Source organism: Tachysurus fulvidraco, chromosome 1, assembly GCF_022655615.1.
Source record: "Tachysurus fulvidraco isolate hzauxx_2018 chromosome 1, HZAU_PFXX_2.0, whole genome shotgun sequence".
Taxonomy (NCBI): domain Eukaryota; kingdom Metazoa; phylum Chordata; class Actinopteri; order Siluriformes; family Bagridae; genus Tachysurus; species Tachysurus fulvidraco.
This window is the reverse complement of record NC_062518.1, coordinates 11,904,681-11,922,642: the sequence shown is the minus strand read 5'-3', so window position 1 is coordinate 11,922,642 and position 17,962 is coordinate 11,904,681. Positions and strand designations below refer to the sequence as shown.

At 37.2% G+C, this 17,962-nt stretch overlaps 1 protein-coding gene across 1 annotated transcript; it reads left to right on the top strand.

Annotated features, from left to right (window-relative positions):
- Nucleotides 1-514: 514 nt before the first annotated feature.
- On the top strand, nucleotides 515-13,474 carry c1qtnf4 (C1q and TNF related 4). The gene is made up of 2 exons (XM_027133002.2): nucleotides 515-681; nucleotides 11,828-13,474. The coding sequence occupies exons 1-2, from the start codon at nucleotides 651-653 to the stop codon at nucleotides 12,946-12,948; spliced, it is 1,152 nt and encodes a 383-aa protein (XP_026988803.2). The 5' UTR covers nucleotides 515-650; the 3' UTR covers nucleotides 12,949-13,474.
- Nucleotides 13,475-17,962: the final 4,488 nt, after the last annotated feature.

Below are 17,962 nucleotides of genomic sequence, written 5' to 3'. Positions count from 1 at the left end.
ATGAAGGGAACAACTGGTTTGCATATTAATAAGAATACTACCAGATTTCATTCTGGACAACTGGAGATGCATTAAGCTATGTGTGTAAATGCTTGTATAAGACACATGATATGGACAGGTGTATATGAGGTTATAGTTTCATCTATTCCTAGATCAAATGAGAAATGAATATGTTCTCCTCTTTTTTCATACATGTTTATGTCAGTATTTTCTGCTCATGCTGAATATCAGATTTCAAATTGTAAATATTTACCCCAAAACTCACTCGTTCCTTCTCGTTCATGTTCATTTTAATCTATAAATTCTCTTCACACGTTTATGGATCTGTTTAAGAAAAGATGAAGTGAATCTTACTATGTGCCTCTGTACACATTCCCCCCTCTGATGTCACCCCAGATGGTCATTTCTTTTGTTCGTCCTCTCCAGAGTCCCCCGATCTCCACGTAGCCCCCGATTTCTCTTAGATCCTCCAATGAATGTATGACTCTCACTGCTTATGTGTGTGTGTGTGCGTGTGTATGTGCGAGAGTGTGTGCTATGCCTGCAGTTTGCCAGACATCAGCAGCAGGTTGAGAACAAACACGCAGAGAAGGGAAGAGAGAGAAGGAGAGAAAGAGAAAGAGAACACACAATACTACTAACAGAACTTTATGCAAACCTCCGTCTACCTACAAGTCAGTGGTAAGAAAAAAATCAAAGCATATAATCTGTCTATTTGTGTGTCTGTGAATCATCTCTTCGTGTTTTTGTGAATCTATGTATATGAATTTCTCAGATCTGATGCGAGGTCTTTCACAGCATTGTATGCATTTATTATGATCTACATAAATATGCAATCATTTGTTCATGTATTCTCTTTAGCACATTTAATTCAAAGTGTGAAGCTGATTAGAATCTCAAACAGCTTTACGATGACAGGATATCTGTAGACCTGTTTATATCTCCGCATGCTATGTGATCTCCATTGCTTCTTTATCTCAGCATCTCACTCCCTTTCTCACACTCATCTCTCATGTATAGCACTAAGTTGCCAATATTAGGTAGTGGATTAATAAACTGATTGAAACAAAAGGTGAAGCTTTGTAATTAACGGGATTTGAACGTACACACAGCAGGAATATGGTTGATTTTGACACAAGCGATATACTATCCTTGTTCTATGTCTCAGGCAAGACAATAAAATAGATCTAAAGACCAAAAAGAAGGCTGCTTACCTCACAGGTGTGTTTGTCCGTTTGTGTGCGTGTGCGTGTGTGTGTGAGTGCATGTGTGTATGCACATAAGTGTGTGTGTGTGTGAAAGATGAGACAGTGTGAGACTGCCAGCTCTCAAAGGATTGATGCTATTTTTAAACAGCAGATAAAAACAAATTTCTATTCACTTGTGCTTTCATATTGTGTTACATCTTTTACAAAGCAATTGTTGTTGTTTTTTTGCATGATAATCAAATTACACATGTGCTTAGTATATATTGATCTAAATGACGAAGTGGAGCGGGAGGCAGTGACAAGATCTATGTCTAATTCTTTCTTTCTATTTTATTCTGCTTTTTGTTTTCTCTGTTCTGTGAGCCAACCCTCAGTTTATATATATTCCATAGTCCAATGTATTAACTGCATTGCATACTAAAGACAAGGAACAGTTGTTAAGTGCTCCATTCCAATATTTAGGTCATAAAAACCAAAAACAAAATGGTTAAATACCAAATAAATTATATGACCATTTTAAATTTCCCATATGGAATAACACAGTGAGAAAATAGACAAATAATTAAATTAGTTAAGCAAATTTATTCTCTCAAATTAGACCATTAGAAAGCATATTGCAGTGGAAAATGAATAGCTGATTTGAAAATGTGTGGTTGGGTGAGTCGCTAAGTGACTGTGTGTGAATGATTTGTTTAATGACTCCATTTGTCTAGCTCAAACTCTCAGAGGACTCAATTGGGACTTGATTATGTTACAGTGGTCTTTTATTTTTGTCTCTTAAATAAGGGCACATCCACTGCAATTACCAAATTATTTCAAAATAGTAATTAATTAAATTTGGAAAGGCCAACCGTGCTTTATTTTTACATTATATCATCGTATCATATCACACACGGGCATACACACAGACACACAAGATGTATTATTTCTGAATGGCCCTTAGTAGTACTGTGATTAATTATTTATTAATTAATGATAATATGCATTGAGTAAAACTGGTCATACTAAAAGAGAGTTGGTGAGGTTGAATTTTTTCTGACGAGATTTCATTTGGTTCACTGTTCATAAAACCAGTAATGTATCTATTTGGTTATCTTTGTGATCCTGAGCAGCCCCCATATCCCACACCCACCCACCCCAAATTCCCCGTGGTAATGCACGGCTGTTCTTGTTATACAAAGACGCAGGCTGGGAAAATGTTGTTTGACACTACAGCACACTGGTTTTAATTAGTTTGCCTCACTGAGTCTATTACTTGTCATAATGCAATAATATGGTTTAGGTGTTAATTGGCTTGGCTTATGAAGCTGTTTGGATGGAACTAATTTAAGATATTTGACTACTAAACATTATAGCGACCAGTGAGAGCCAAGCCATGCTCTGTTTCACTACTATGGTATTGACCATTTCACAAGGTCAATGTATACTGGATTCCCATTTTCATGACAATCTGGGTTATAATATTATGCTTTTTTATGCATTTGTAGTGATTTCTTATTACTACAATTGTAATATCTCACATCTGATCCTGGCTATGTGAACAAACAAACAAAACACACAAATAAATGAATAACAGAAAGGATGGATGTTTTTATGGATGGATGGATGGATGGATATATCGATGAATGAATGAATTAATGAATGAATGGGTGTTGGTTAGATGACTGAATGGCTGATTATTGGATGGATGGATGGATGAAATGAATGGATGAATGAAACCAACTAGAAAGTCAACACTTAACTGCACAAGCAGCTTTCTGAAGGCTTATCTCCAGACAGTGTTGTGATTTTAAAATAATAATAGCAGGAACTCAACAGAGTTATATTTTCAACATCACCTTGACCACCATAATGGAGTAGCAGCAGTGTAGTTGCAGTTTTGCCCTGTCACAACAGGTCATTAAAGCTGTCACAGATGACAGACACTGCAACATCTACCCTGAATGACAGACTGCCTTAATCTGCCACTTTACACAACAGCTTGTAAAAACAACTAAAGTACAAAACAACTTCAGCTGAAGATCTTCCAACATTACCTTTATTTGTTACATCTATGTCTATTCCTTCCCATTAGGGATATCGCTTTATTGTGTAATTTCCAAATCATTCCTTTCTATTTTCTAGCTTGTTTTCTAACGTGTAGATTTACTCTGATGATTTCTGTTTATTGTGAATTTTGGGTATTGAGCTTGGATTGTTAGGGATCCTGATTGTGGATTTTTTTTTAATAAAAAACCTTACCATAACAGTGGCGATATAATTTCAATGCCACATTATGAAAATTAGTCTAAAATAAGTCCTGTAAAGAATGACATATCATGACATACTGTATCATGACAAAGCACCATTGTGTTAACATAAACTTCCCTGTAGCTTATGTGAACTTTACTGATACTCAGAATCATTTATTGTGTATTTTTGTTTAGTTGCTTTTTAGTTTCTAGATTGAGATACCTGACATGTAGACCCCAATTTTTAATAATTCTAGACATATATAACAAACTTTTAACACTTGTAACCATCATACCATTTTAACTACACTACAAGCATACACAAACAATATGAAATGGAATGCTTTAAGACTTTAAGAAAATACATAAAACTCTATGAAACATTGATAACACCTTTTCTATAATTAGTAGGATTGAGTGATTGGATAATGTAATCAGATATTGTGACTAACTACTATAACTGGCACAAATCCTTGAATCTTTGATATATAATCCATTTTGTGAAAGGAAAAATGAATAGATAAAGAGAGATAATTTTAGAGAGCTTGTAAAATACAATAATGCTTCCCCAAAAATAAATTTCATTTCCTTTTCAAATAAATAAGTAACATTTTATTGAATTACAAATCTCAGCTGTAAAACATTTTCAACTTATTGATTAGGAAAATTCAGCAAAACTAAAACAATGCCAGCTGGATATTTACACCATCATAATTTTTAAGCAGCGTGTAGACCAAAGAAGGTTATTAATAATGTTTTATCCACTGAGCAGCTTTTGTAAGAAGACGAGGATTAGAATGGGACAGATAAATAGTACTCCAGCATGATCAGTGAGAAACAAGTTTTATATATATATATATAGCCTACTGTAAACAATGTAAAACTGTCCTTTTTTAATTATCATTATTATATTTTTATACCACCCAGTCCTAATAAATATATATCATAATTAGAGTTCAATAACCTGTTTACGTACTGTAAATAACCTTCAGGAGTAATTCACCAGATACTTCCTGTTGAATTAAAACTATTTATTTTACAAAATCAGCACAAAAATAGCAATTTGAAAAAAAGATTTCCTGTCATTGTTCATTGCTTTTAAATTTCTTCAAAAACATATCAGTAGCTGAATTTGGAAGACTAAATTGTGCCTAGGTGTGAATGAGTGTATGAATGTGTGTATATAGTACTGTGCTACACTATATGCCCTAAAGTTATGAACACCTAACAGTCACACCTGTAGGTTTTTCCCACAAATTGTTAATACAAATTGAAGCATGCAGAAGTATAAGATATCTTTGTACCATTTCAATTTCCCTTCACTGTAGCTAAGAAGCCTAAACCAGTTCCAGCTTGACAATGCCCCTCCGCACAAAGCAAGCTCCATGAAGTCATAGTTTGTCAAGACTGAGTTAAAAAAAAGGATTGTTATCTTCAATTGTCCTATTGATGCAGTTTTGAGGGCCTGTGGCATTAGATTGTTGTTCTTGCCTAAGGGAAATGTCCACAACGCAATTTTATTGAGCCAGTGGTGGCTAAGGCTCTGTGTTATTAATTGAAAGGTCGGGGATTCTAACCCAAGCACTGCCAAGCTGCTACTGTTGGGCAATTAATCCAACTGCCCCTGTCCTCTGTCCCCAACCTCTTCAGTTGAGATATGTGAAGAAAAGAATTCCACTGTGCTGTAATGTATATGTGGTGATAATAAATGCTTTTATGCTACAATTACATCTACAGTTGTAGCCCACCCACCTAAAGGTAAAAGCTGAGAGGCTTTTCTTCTCACTATGGTTGTAAAGAGTACTCAAGAGTTACAGAATACCTTCAATGACATTAATCCAGTCTGGCCATCTTTCTAGGATGTTCTGCCTGCTGAATTGCTGCTCACTGTTTTTTTTGTCAAATACAGTGGACCCAGAGTTAGCCAAAAATATGTAACTGTTCCATATTTTCAGATTGTTCTGATGAAGTACAAAGAGCGTTTCAGGACTGATGCTGGCTCTGAGGAGGGAACAGGACACTGGGCAGCATCAGTCACTCGTCCTTTCCCTGTCTCAATTTCAACCTATGATACTCATCAACTGAGTTTATATTGATTTAGCCTCTTACTGTCCTACTCTTACAGTGAGCTATCATTATCCTAATGAGTGCTCAGAGCTCATCAAATCCCTATGTTATATTTACATTTATGACATTTGTCAGACACCCTTATACAGAGAGACTTATATTTATCTCATTTATACAACTGAGCATTTGAGGACCCTTGCTCAAGGGCCCAGCAGTGGTAGCTTGGTAATCCTGGGGTTCAAGCTCACAACCTTCTGATCAGTCACCCAACACCTTAACCACAACTTTCCTTTTCCTTCTCTGTAGGGAAAGTCAGATACAAAACAGAATTTTTTTGGACATTTTTAATGATTACTGGCAGTATTATTATGTGGTACTGTGTAGAGAGAAAATGTATCATGTTTGTCCCTGATTCAAAAAAGTTGTTGTGTTTCTTGGCAACAGGGAAGATGCAACGGCACAGCGGTACGAATTTGAAACTATTAGGCATCCATCAACAGATAAATCAAACACTGTTACCAGATATATCACCTTACATCATGTGCTGATATATTTCCCCACCGCTTCTCAGGAAATAATAAACAAACACGCTGCCTTCATGCAGAGGGCAAGCCTACTGGGGTTCATCGAGTAATTGGTAAAACACATTAAAATTAGAGAGCCACACGAAAATGATAATGTCTACTTGAATCAAAAAATGGCATAAGCACAGGTATCTCTCCCTCATACCTTGGGCTATTCATGAACTGTAATAATAAAATTAAAAGCCTTAGGATGCAAAAAAAATAAAATAAATAAAACATCCATGTCTCATATTTGGCCTATATTTTAATTCACCATGCAACATACAACACAAAATGGTAGCTTGCTCTTTTGTAGTGCTTACAGGATCTGTGTAGAACCTTACAGTACATCAAAGAGCTATGAACGATTCAAACTAGGGCCTTTTTCTTTTTGACATTTAAGACTTTTGATCATACAAAGGCCATTAAGGAACCTCTTAAGGTGTGTGTGTGTGTGTGTGTGTGTGTGTGTGTGTGTGTGTGTGTGTGTGTGTGTGTGTGTGTGTGTGTGTGTGTGTGTGTGTGTGTGTGTGTGTGTGTGTGTGTGTGTGTGTGTGCGCGTTCTTCTTTTGCAGTGTTTGCACAACATGATGATATTGTAAAACGGGGAAAATCGATCATGAATAGAAAAATTTAACACAATTTTGAATGAAACTGAGGGATTTTTATAGATGTTCATAGTTAATCTAATAATTTAGATTATAGCTCATAGTTAATCTAATAATGGCAGTTTTTCCTTCCATCACATGCAATATCAGCCATTCAGCAAACTCTACTGTATATACATTTTCAATTCTAATGAAATACTTATTACCACTTTGGAGTGGCCAAACAGGCTAAAAATATTTTTTGCTGTTTTATGGATATAAACTGTTGTTTCATTATGGGAGAACATGCTCACTGCCCCAGTTACCTCTTTAGATTTAATATTGTACCTGGTGGTATAAAAAGTGCTATTATGGGTCCACTGGGGAAGGAATCATTCTGGCCCAGGCAAGCTGATAGCTGTATAAAAAAAACAATCAAAATGAAAACCAATACATTTCCACAAACAAAGGCAACGTGTAAGTGCACCTTGTGTCTATTGTTTACAAAATTATTTCTTTTATAACATATACTGCAAAAATTGGGAGACCAATGGAGTGGATAATGTCTGTACTTTTGAAATGCGTGTTCACCACAGTCTCATTGTTTTCCCAGCAAATGTTGAGTATATAATAAAAGATTTGTTTGACATTTAGTTGGACTGGCTTCAGGTCTTTATGTGCTTTTTGATATGTAGCTGGAACTTTTGTTGAGACCTGCCAGTCCTGGTTAATGAAATAAGCTCCTCTGTTTTGTCTTGACTTAATATTGTTTGAAACTACTGTACTGTACTGTATGTACCCCTAAACTGTTGCAGGATAAAGCAACTCAGTGAAACCACAACCTGGAAATTAAAGTCTATATTCTTGTAAAAAAAAAAAAAGGACAAAGCTATTGGTCCTTTGTGCCATTGACAGCATTTTGATGAATAGACACTCTTTTAAGCAAAAAACACAGCATTAGCAGAAAGCAGGGAGTAAACAAATTCAAAATCTAATTAGTTGTCAAAATCCTTTTAAAATGCAATACACGTCAATGCGTCTATGATATTGCTTTTGAAACCTCAAATAAAGCTGTTTTGTGTGTAGTAATAATAATATACCTTAGTATTTCAGTGTAAAGTAAAGAAGAAGTTACAATCCGAGGCTCTGATGTGAGTAGAAGCATTTGTTTAAATAAACGGAATTGGCAGGCAAACATCCTACAGTATATAGATCTTTCAGAAGTTTACAGTTTTGTTTAAATACTAGATCTCACTGACTTTATTTAACTTGATACTGCAGTTGAAGCAAAGGTTGTGTTATCTACTGTATCTCTTTACCCTAAAATTATAAATAGCAGAATGTGCCCTTAACTGATCACAGCTTCATGCCTCATGCCTAGTTACTGTTAAAGAACCTGATTCTATCTCTGTCTTTGTCCAAGATCCAGTTCCTGTTTCTTACTATTTGCGGACAATTAACAAATTAAAGGGCAAATACTGAATAAATGATTGGAGAAACATAACAAAGTGCAGTTGCTTTTTGACAAACTTACTACATTAAATAATTAAACAATGGACAGCCTTACATATACTGTAGCATGTATAAAATGCTAAGAAATCAAAGTTGGCCTTTGTAGAAGATGGCAAGAGGAAAACATCTAAGTGACTCTAATAGAGGGTTCATTATTGGGCAGGAGCTTCAGTCCCTATTTAGCTGCTTGTGCTTCAGCTGGAACAATGTGTGATATCGGCATTTAGATCAGTGTGAAAGGCATCAGAAAATAAGGCTGGACATTGTGCTCGAAAGCACGCCTTTAATAATGGCATACATATGTAAGGAAAAATAATCAGGCTGTTATTTAGGTGACTGAAAAAGTCAATGCAGTATCTACCGTAACTACTGTACATAGAGAGAGATGTAACAGTAGTGTTGCAGTGTGTAAACACCTCATTACATAGAAAGCTACAATTACAGAGTTCAGTGGTGCAAAACCACTGGACTACAGAGATATGAAAAAGATAATGTGGTAAGATTTGTCCTACTTGTATTTGCTCTACTATATTCTTGAAAAGGAGAGAGCTTGTGTGCTGGTAGAACAGTCTTGAGTGATAGGGGCTTTCGATTATGGTGCAGTGCTCACAGTACAGAGACCTTTTGTAAACCTCCATCCCCCACAAGACTACACATACACACACACACACACACACACACACACACACACAGAATTTTCTGTAAGGAAATGTACATTGCACAGTATTCTGTGCAAACATGACTCAATTGCCTGAACCCAAATTACAAGTTTTAAATTACTCTGAAATAACTGCCTTTTTCCAGGTAAAGAGCTATCTCAGCCTCAATTGATTTTTTTTTTTCTCTCATCAAAATCCAGCTCAGGTGGAAATGGTTGTCTTTTGTCCTCTGCGACTGATCCATTGCCTGATTGTCCTCTTCAGTATCTCATTTAATTCACTACTTTGTGTTTCGGTAAAGCCCGGAAATGAATTCACAGTTTGAAAAACGAATCCATGTTACCTAAAAAGGTGGAACGCTTTGTGTTCAGCAGACAGAGCAGTTCACAGCATGAAGATATCAACAGTCCACATGTCATTGTGAACATCGAGAGCTGACTCATACACGAGATGTGGGTTGTTGTTTTTTTGCAGATGTAAGCAATACTGTTACATTGACAGTGTAATAATATTTCTATGGAAACCTCTTTCAGCATTTGTGCTGTTTTTTAGCTCATACGGTGATTCACTTGTTTTCGACTATCAGATGTGTGTATGAGGCAGCATGACCAGGATGGACAGTGTGCTTGTTGATGTATTCTATTGTATTATAGTCAAATATCAGCTATCAGGATGAATAGAAATGGCCAGACAGAGCAGGCACAATTCTATTCTATTTACTGTACACATTTGTAGTAATCAAATCATTGAAATCATTTACATCATTTATAAAATGCATTGCTATGCAGTGTTATTTTGTTTAGATGGAGGGAAAATATGATTTCATGAACCAGGACTGTCTGAAGGTAGGAAATATAGAGAAAGTAGAAATAATGGTCTTATTGCAAGTGTTTATTTTGTCCAGTTTTGAAAAAAAAAATTATTAGCTAGCTTTTGTGATTAGAGTCAATTATGTTGAGCTGAGCAGAACAACCCGAATGACCAAAACATGCTTTAATACCTACAGTCCACACACTGAATGATCCTGTAGCTGAACTTGACATAAATATACACATAGATCTACAGCTCTGACCAGCAAAAGGTGGTAAGAGGTAGATACTATACTGTTGAGAAAGGTACTGTCTGTGGACATCTGACCATCACACCCATACAACAACCATCTCAGATTTAGCCCCTGTTTGCTGTTAATAATTATAACCTACAATCTCTTGTGAAGGCTTTGCATTAGAATTCAGAAATTGGCTGTGGGGATTTTATTTGCCATTCAGCCACAACAGAATTAATGAGCTCGAGCACTGATGTTGGATGAAGAGGCCGGAGGTGCATTTACTGTTCCAGCTCATCCCAAAGGTGTTCAATAGGGTTGAGGTCAGGACTCTCCAGTTCCTTCATGAAGCTTGCTTTGTGTACAGGGGCATTGTCATGCTGGACCAGATTTGTTCCTCTTAGTCCCAGTGCAGGGAAATACAAAGACAATACAATACAATTCACCATTATTGGATGGGTGTGATGGTCAGGTGTGTATATACATTTGGTCATATAGATTAACATACAGCACTGATTCAGATTTGCATGGACATTTAACATGTCAATGAATTATTTTGCTAATTTAGACAAAACCTCATTTAAAACACAGTAACCATATCATTATTATGCCACACTCCATTTCTCCTTTCTTTTCTGAAATCTCAGAAGATCTCATTATCAGAATCTGATCTGCATTATTATTCATAATTTTTTTTTCCATGCTTTTAGCTTCTGTGCTGGCAGAAAGCAGTTTGTAGTGTTGGTCCATGGCTGACTGAGGCTGTTGTAATTCTAAACGATTCTCTGATTGGAACAGAGACTCGGGTGAAGCTTACATGAACATACAGTATTAAAGTGGCAATAATGCTTGATTTATATAAATATTTATAATTAATTGATCCTGATTTCTCTGATGGTTCGGCTACACTGACGTTTTCTGAATGTGACACTATGATCTAAATAAAAATAATAATAAAAAAATATTGTTCTCTTTAAAAAAAAATTATTACACAACTGAGATAACACACATTATGCAATAGCGTTGAGTCAGCTTCTGCTACCCTTTATTACTCTGATCCAGCATGTATCTCATTAAACTCCCTTCTGCAGGCAAGGGAAGGAGGCTGAGCCTGTTATTAGAGTTCTTGTAGTACAACAGTCACCAAAGGCAGTAATATATACTGTGTTTTAAATTTTACCCCCTGCTGGCACTTTGCATCTATAATATCTATTATTAACTACAATACAAACACACAGTCGAGCTGCAAATTATTGGTATATAATCTAAAACCTTTATGTTTGTTTGTATGGAATTCAGATTATTCTACACTCTACACAAGGATGTATCTATAATCAAATCCCAAATAAAAACAGATATTCAGTTGTTTGTTCAGTTGCATTTTAACTCATTTTTGATAAAACTGTTATTGTTATGATTGTCCATTTGTTAACAGACAAAAAATATTTTAGAATGTATGAGTGTAGCTCTTCATATGGTCACTTCTGAAGCTAAATGACAAATCCTACAATTAAGCATGCATAATAAACATCCTGAAGCTTTAATTAAAATATTGATCGATAAAGATTTGGTCTTCAAAACGATCAAGGCAAATAAAAAAGCCACATAGTCTGGTGTGTATATTTGCATTGAGAACAGTGTTCCTGGATCTACAGAAAGTCTGGTCATGATAAGTGGTCACTGAATAAATTACTCATTATTAGTTTCATCATTAATCTCCTGTGTACCACATTAAATTTTATACCAGGAGATTGTTTCTAATATTCTGAAACAAAATTGTACATGGCCTTTGCTTCATTCAAGAAAAAGTTACAGTTTCAATTTGAAACTCATGGTTATAGTCCAATTAAACAGATGCAAAATAAAATTAACTGTGATTAAAACTTTCATCGTTTACATGTTTAAAATTCCTGTATCTGACTCAGAATCAGAATGTTTCTCTTCTTTCCCAACAGGAGCGATGTTCCCAGCTGCCAGGTCCTTGCTGTTATGTGCTTTGTGTCATGGGTTGGCCGTGTGGGCATTTGCACGCATGCCTGATGCGGTGGAGCTGCGATCAGCATTTTCTGTTGCTCGCACTAACAGTATGGAGGGTGGGCCAAAGATGGTCGTCACCTTTGACAAGATCTATGTCAATATCGGCGGTGACTTTGAACCAAAAACAGGATTATTTCGCTGCCGGATCCCTGGAGCATACTATTTCTCCTTCACCGTGGGGAAGTTCCCACACCGGGACCTGTCTGTGATGCTGATGAAGAACCGGAATGAGGTACAGGCAATCATATATGATGACAACGGAGGTGAGGAACGTAAGGTCCAGAGTCAAAGTGCCATGCTGCAGCTCGACTTCGGTGACACCGTCTGGCTACGTCTCCATGGTGATCCACGCTATGCAATCTATAGCAACACAGGGCACTACACAACTTTCAGTGGATACATGATTTACCCAGATATATATACTTTCCAAGAACACAAAGAACAGATCAGTAACGAACAAGCAACAATATTCGCCCACCATACAACACAGCAAGTAGACACAGAGGGGACTTTGAGCCAAGTAAAGAAAGAAGAAGAGATCAATGAAGAGAGGAGGGATGTTGAGGAGGAGGAGGACCAGAGGTGTGCTTTCTCAGTTGGACGAACCCAGAGCATTCTGGGCATAGATAAAGTTTATCCTGAACACAAGCCAATAACATTCGACACTGAATTTGTCAACATTGGCAATGACTTTAACGTGAGTTCAGGTGTATTCATATGCCGTGTACCCGGGGCCTACTACTTTTCATTTAATGCTGGTAAGCTGCCACACAAGACCCTTTCTGTGAAGCTGATGAAGAATCACTTGGAGGTCCAGGCTATGATATATGATGACAGTGATACTGAGAAGGCCTTGCAGAGTCAAAGCCTGATGCTGCAACTGCAAAAGGGAGATACAGTGTGGCTCTACAGTCACCAAAGGGAAGGGTTTGGTGCATACAGTAATCATGCAAAGTACATCACCTTTACTGGATTTCTGGTGTACCCAGAAGTCCCCCGAAGCCACCTTCAGCAGCAAAAGCAGGCAAGAGGTGTTTAAGTAGAACCAAGGCACAGATCTCTCTGTGTCTATCTGTGATCAGAGGTCAGACTGACAATGGGTTTGTCTGCATGTGGACTGCATCCAAATACATTATTTCACTCTGTCAGCTCTTGTGAACTCATGCAGGGAAACTTAAAGTTGTAATCTTTCAGTCCTTTTCTGTGACTCTGAATGTTTGCAGTTTCTCCTGATGTGTCATTCTTGTGGAGAATCTATGTTCTAAGCACAAAAGCTTAATTAAAAATATTACAAAATATGTATTACAGATATCGTGAGCAAAAAGTTGTTACATGTAGTGTCACTGATCCCCAAAGAGATCTATGCACTGAAAATGCCTTGTCTCAGTATTGTCTGCTGAGCAAAAATTTTTACAACTAGTGGCACTTCATTCAGTGTTCATAGCTGATAGAAAAACATGAAAACAAATGACCAGTGTAGAGCCCTGGGGCTGTGTTCACAAAAAAGCTAACAACAGAAACTTACAACAGATATAAAACAGGTTCAAAGTAAAAAAAAAAAAATTTACTAACAAATTTCTTTCTAATAACAGTGTTTCTGTAGCAGAAGCTATCCAGATGTTTTGCCTAAATTTTTAGATATCACCACCTCCCTTTCCGCTATTCACTAAACTTTCCATTTAGTTGAAGTTGTTCATTCATTTATTCAATCAATCGATCAATTTTCAGTATTTTGGTCTTGGTGAATCCTTAGCGTATCGCATGAACACCATGCATGAAGGAGAAACACTATGAATGTTACACCAGTCCACTGACACCATAAATTCATTGATGCCTAGGGCCAATTTAGCATTGTCAATGTGTACATGTGTTAGGGAGGTGCTAGAAATCCAGAAAATCGGAATTGAACCAGGGACACTGGAGAGCCGATGCTACAATGCTACCTGCTGCACCACTGTGCTTTTGTTTGTTTATTTTGATGTGATGAGCAAATTGTATTGCATTTCATGTCTCGGTTCTCCATGCATCCTTCTGCTGTACAGGTTCAACATGAATATTTCAAGAATTGTTTTTTTAGTTTCATTTTTTGTGAACACAGCCCCATGTCCAATTAAAGATGTTAGGAGAAATATCCATAAACAATGCAAAAGTATGAGAAAAATGGGAAAATTGCATGCAGCATTAGTTCACTCATGAAAAATATTGTTCACAGTCCTTGTTTTGCATGTGGAGTATTTACTTCTATGACACACTCCTTTGGAGTCTTGCTGGTGTTTCCCTTGCACATAGTGTGTACACATTTTTGATCAACTTAAAAAGTAAAAGTTCAAGGTGTTATTGCTGGGATCACCAACTCGCTGTGAACATCGTATACATTCTGCTAGTAATAATCTGCCCCAAAATATGTTCCTAATCACTTTTAAAAATGAGAGTTTTTCACAAGTTTTGCTTGACTTACTAGTGCATGCTACTATTGAGAACTTACTTAATATAATTGAAAAGCACACACCACATGTCCACAATTCCACACAGGGATCTACTTAAGTTCTACTTGATTTCTACCCATTTACATTTTCGTGAATGTTCACATTTTTATTACTTGACTGTTGTCATAGTGATTCACGGTGTAATATGCGACCGTTAAAAGCAAATGTTGTGATATACTGAGATTTACCTTAAATCTAGAGTCTTTGACTAGCCAGTTTTGTTTGTGAGGTCTGAGTTGAGGCTCAGTGAGATGTATCTCTTTTCCAGTGTTCTGTGGATGTTTTTGTGATCGACACCAAAGTGAATAAAAAACTGCCTGTAAACAACTTCACGTTTGAGGTCCTGTACATTATCATTACATTATTTGGTAAGAAACATTAATCTAATAGCTCATCATGTGTACATTTTGCATTACAGAGCCCCAATGATATATCAGCTATCAAGAACATTGTACAAATGGACACTAAGGAAAACAAATAATAAAAAAACATGGTGAAAAAAACCTGAAATAATGAAGTCATGCTGAACAGAGGCATGCATTGGGCCACTCCACATGTGCCACTGTGCAAGTAGTCAGATTATTGATTGGAAGGTTTTGAGTTCAAATCTCATGACCACCACATTGCCACTGCTTTGCCAGGGGTGCCCCCACCACTGGCCACCCCTGTATAAACTCTGGCCACCCCTAGTATGAATTTGAATTTAAATGCATAATGAAAATTCACAATAGTTCTTGAAGTGAAAAATGAATATATAAATAAATATTCACGGTGGCTTAGTGGTTAGCACCAGGGTTGGGGTTTCGATTCCTGCCTCCGCCTTGTGTGTGGAGTCTGTATGTTCTCCCCGTGCCTTGGGGGTTTCCTCTGGGTACTCCGGTTTCCTCCCCCGGTCCAAAGACATGCATGGTAGGTTGATTGACATCTCTGGAAAATTGTCCATAGTTTGTGAGTGAATGAGAGAGTGTGTGTGTGCTCTGTGATGGGTTGGCACTCCATCCATGGTGTATCCTGCCTCGATGCCCGATGATGCCCGTGACCCGAGAGGTTTGGATAAGCGGTAGAAAATAAATGAATAAATAAATAAAGTGAAGCACACGCTGCAGCCACCAAAAAAGGTTGTAGATTGATCGGTGCCACCAGCGTAGTGGTTTCACTACCCCCCCCCCTATTTTTTTTGGTGCAACCCCAACATTTGCTGTGGCCTCCTCTTACCACCCCAATTAAAAGTTTCTGAGGGTGCCACTGTGCTCTGCCCCAATCAATGTTCTGAACCATCAATTGCTAAGTTGTATAAATGAGAAACTAAGTTGCTCTACATAAGGAAACATATTCTTTATTAGTGGACACATACTACATTGCTACAGTGTGTAAAGCAATTTTGTGAAGTGTAAAAAAAATGTTAAGCAGGTCTGGTTGACCTGCTGAAACTGACTCCGACAGAGGGTTTTTTATTATTAAAGCACAAAAACAACAAAATCCGCTGGCTCAATAAGTACAGCGACAACAGACTGAAGTGACGTCTGAATTTTGATCTATGAGACATTGTAAAATAAGCTTCAAATTCTTGTTCAAAGCACACATTCACTGAGCAGGATGTGTTATTCAGGTGACTGCAAATGTTCAACAAAACACTAATATTAATGCAGCTAGAAGCATCAATAACTACACAGAGCAGGTTATTACAGTAGGGTTGCAGTGAATTACAAAGACAGATTCACAATTTAGACTCCAAAACCACAGGCACTATAGACACCTAGAGAGAATAAAAGGTTCTGGTCAGATGAATCATCCTTTATTATACAAGTGAGAGAATGTGAGTGTGACATGTGCCAGGAGAAGGGCACAGAGGGTCAGTTATCCTGAGGGGGGCATTTTTCTGGCATGGTTTGGATTCTCCCTCTAAACCAATACTACGGTCTTCTCACTGTTCACCATTAACCTACCATGACCCTGCCTCAGCCACAGGGCACAATGACTCACTGGACAATGTGTTGAGGATTAAAATTTAAAATTGTAAATCATATGCTCTCGCGTTCAGAGATTTGAGAGAATGTGTCCCAACAGTCGAAACATATTTCGGAAGAAACCTGTACAGTTACAGAGACATGTAGAACCTATAACAATGTGCACTGAAGCTGTTGTGCCCTTTTGTAGTGATAACACACTTTATATCACGTTTTCCTTTAAATCTGTCACCTATCTGAATCTAGTCTGTTGAACTAATTTCAGAAAGCCATGGAATAAACATCAACCATGGACATAAACAGTTTCTCTAGGTACAGTTTAGAAATTTGCATTCCCTACGAGGCCCCTTCATTTACATAAAATAATAACAAAAACATGCTCAGCATGAAAAACAGCCATATGTGTCAGGTGATAAGACTTCAGCATATAAGCATATCTTCAACAGTAATTGAGTAATTAGGGTTAATTCAGCATGTAATCACTGTTGTGTATTTGCAGATTTGTAATACGGAAAATTAGGAACAGATTTCCTTTTTATTTGCTTAATAATTACCGTGAAATTTGAATATAAAAATTACTTAGACTCACATTCAGTTTTTTTGCTATGTTTCACAGTGGTACAAAATAAACATACATAAATTGTTATACACGGGCTTTGGACCCAAAACCACTAGACTATTCTTTCTGCAACACCCTGAACAGGGACAGTAACATCTTTAGCATCCCACTGTCTCTAAGCCTGCTCTGGTCCACTTCTAGTCTTTATTGTGTCTGTTTCCCCAGTCCCCTTTTCCAGCCACGTTGAGCAATGTTGACTCTGCTGAAAGCACCAATAGTAGCTGTTTCCTGCTCCATCAAAACCTTGTACATATCTAAAATACGGAAAAGATTCTACCTCACAAATCAAACCAACATATCACAAAACTTTCAACAGAGAAATAGATCAAACCTATTGCCACGAACTCTAGCTGTATTTACACTAACTTCCCAAAATCAGTTTTACAAAATAATTCATTATCTGCTTCTCGTTCTGTTGCTTGTATTATTAATTACCTTTCAATCCATGCTCAGAACCCTGTAGTAGTAATTCACAAGGTGTTGGGTAAGGCATGTAGAGATATTTGTACACCCACCAACTTGAGGCAAGAACAAAGAAATCTGAATACAGGGACAGGTGAGAATCATCAGCTAAGGGGTAAAAGTGTGAGAAGGTAATACAAACCGAATTGGAGATGGTGTGAGAATGAGAGATAGAATAGAAGCCTTTAGACATGATAGCACATTGAAATTCTTTCTTTACATATCCCAACTTTAGAGGTTGGGGACAGAGCATGATACAGCACCACTGGAGCAGTGAGAGTCAAGGGCCTTCCTCAAGGGCCCAACAGAGGCAGCTTGTCAGTGATCCTCCAATCAACAACCCAGAGCCTTATTCATTTGATGCACCACTAACCCTTTAAGACCAACAGAACATTTAATAAGAGGGGAAAATAATTGATTGTTCTTAAAGGATGAGGTCTTTTAGTGTACTTTAATTTGTTGGGAAGTTAGAAAATGCTAGGTTATAGTCACAGTGGAGTATTTATTACTGCTCATTTG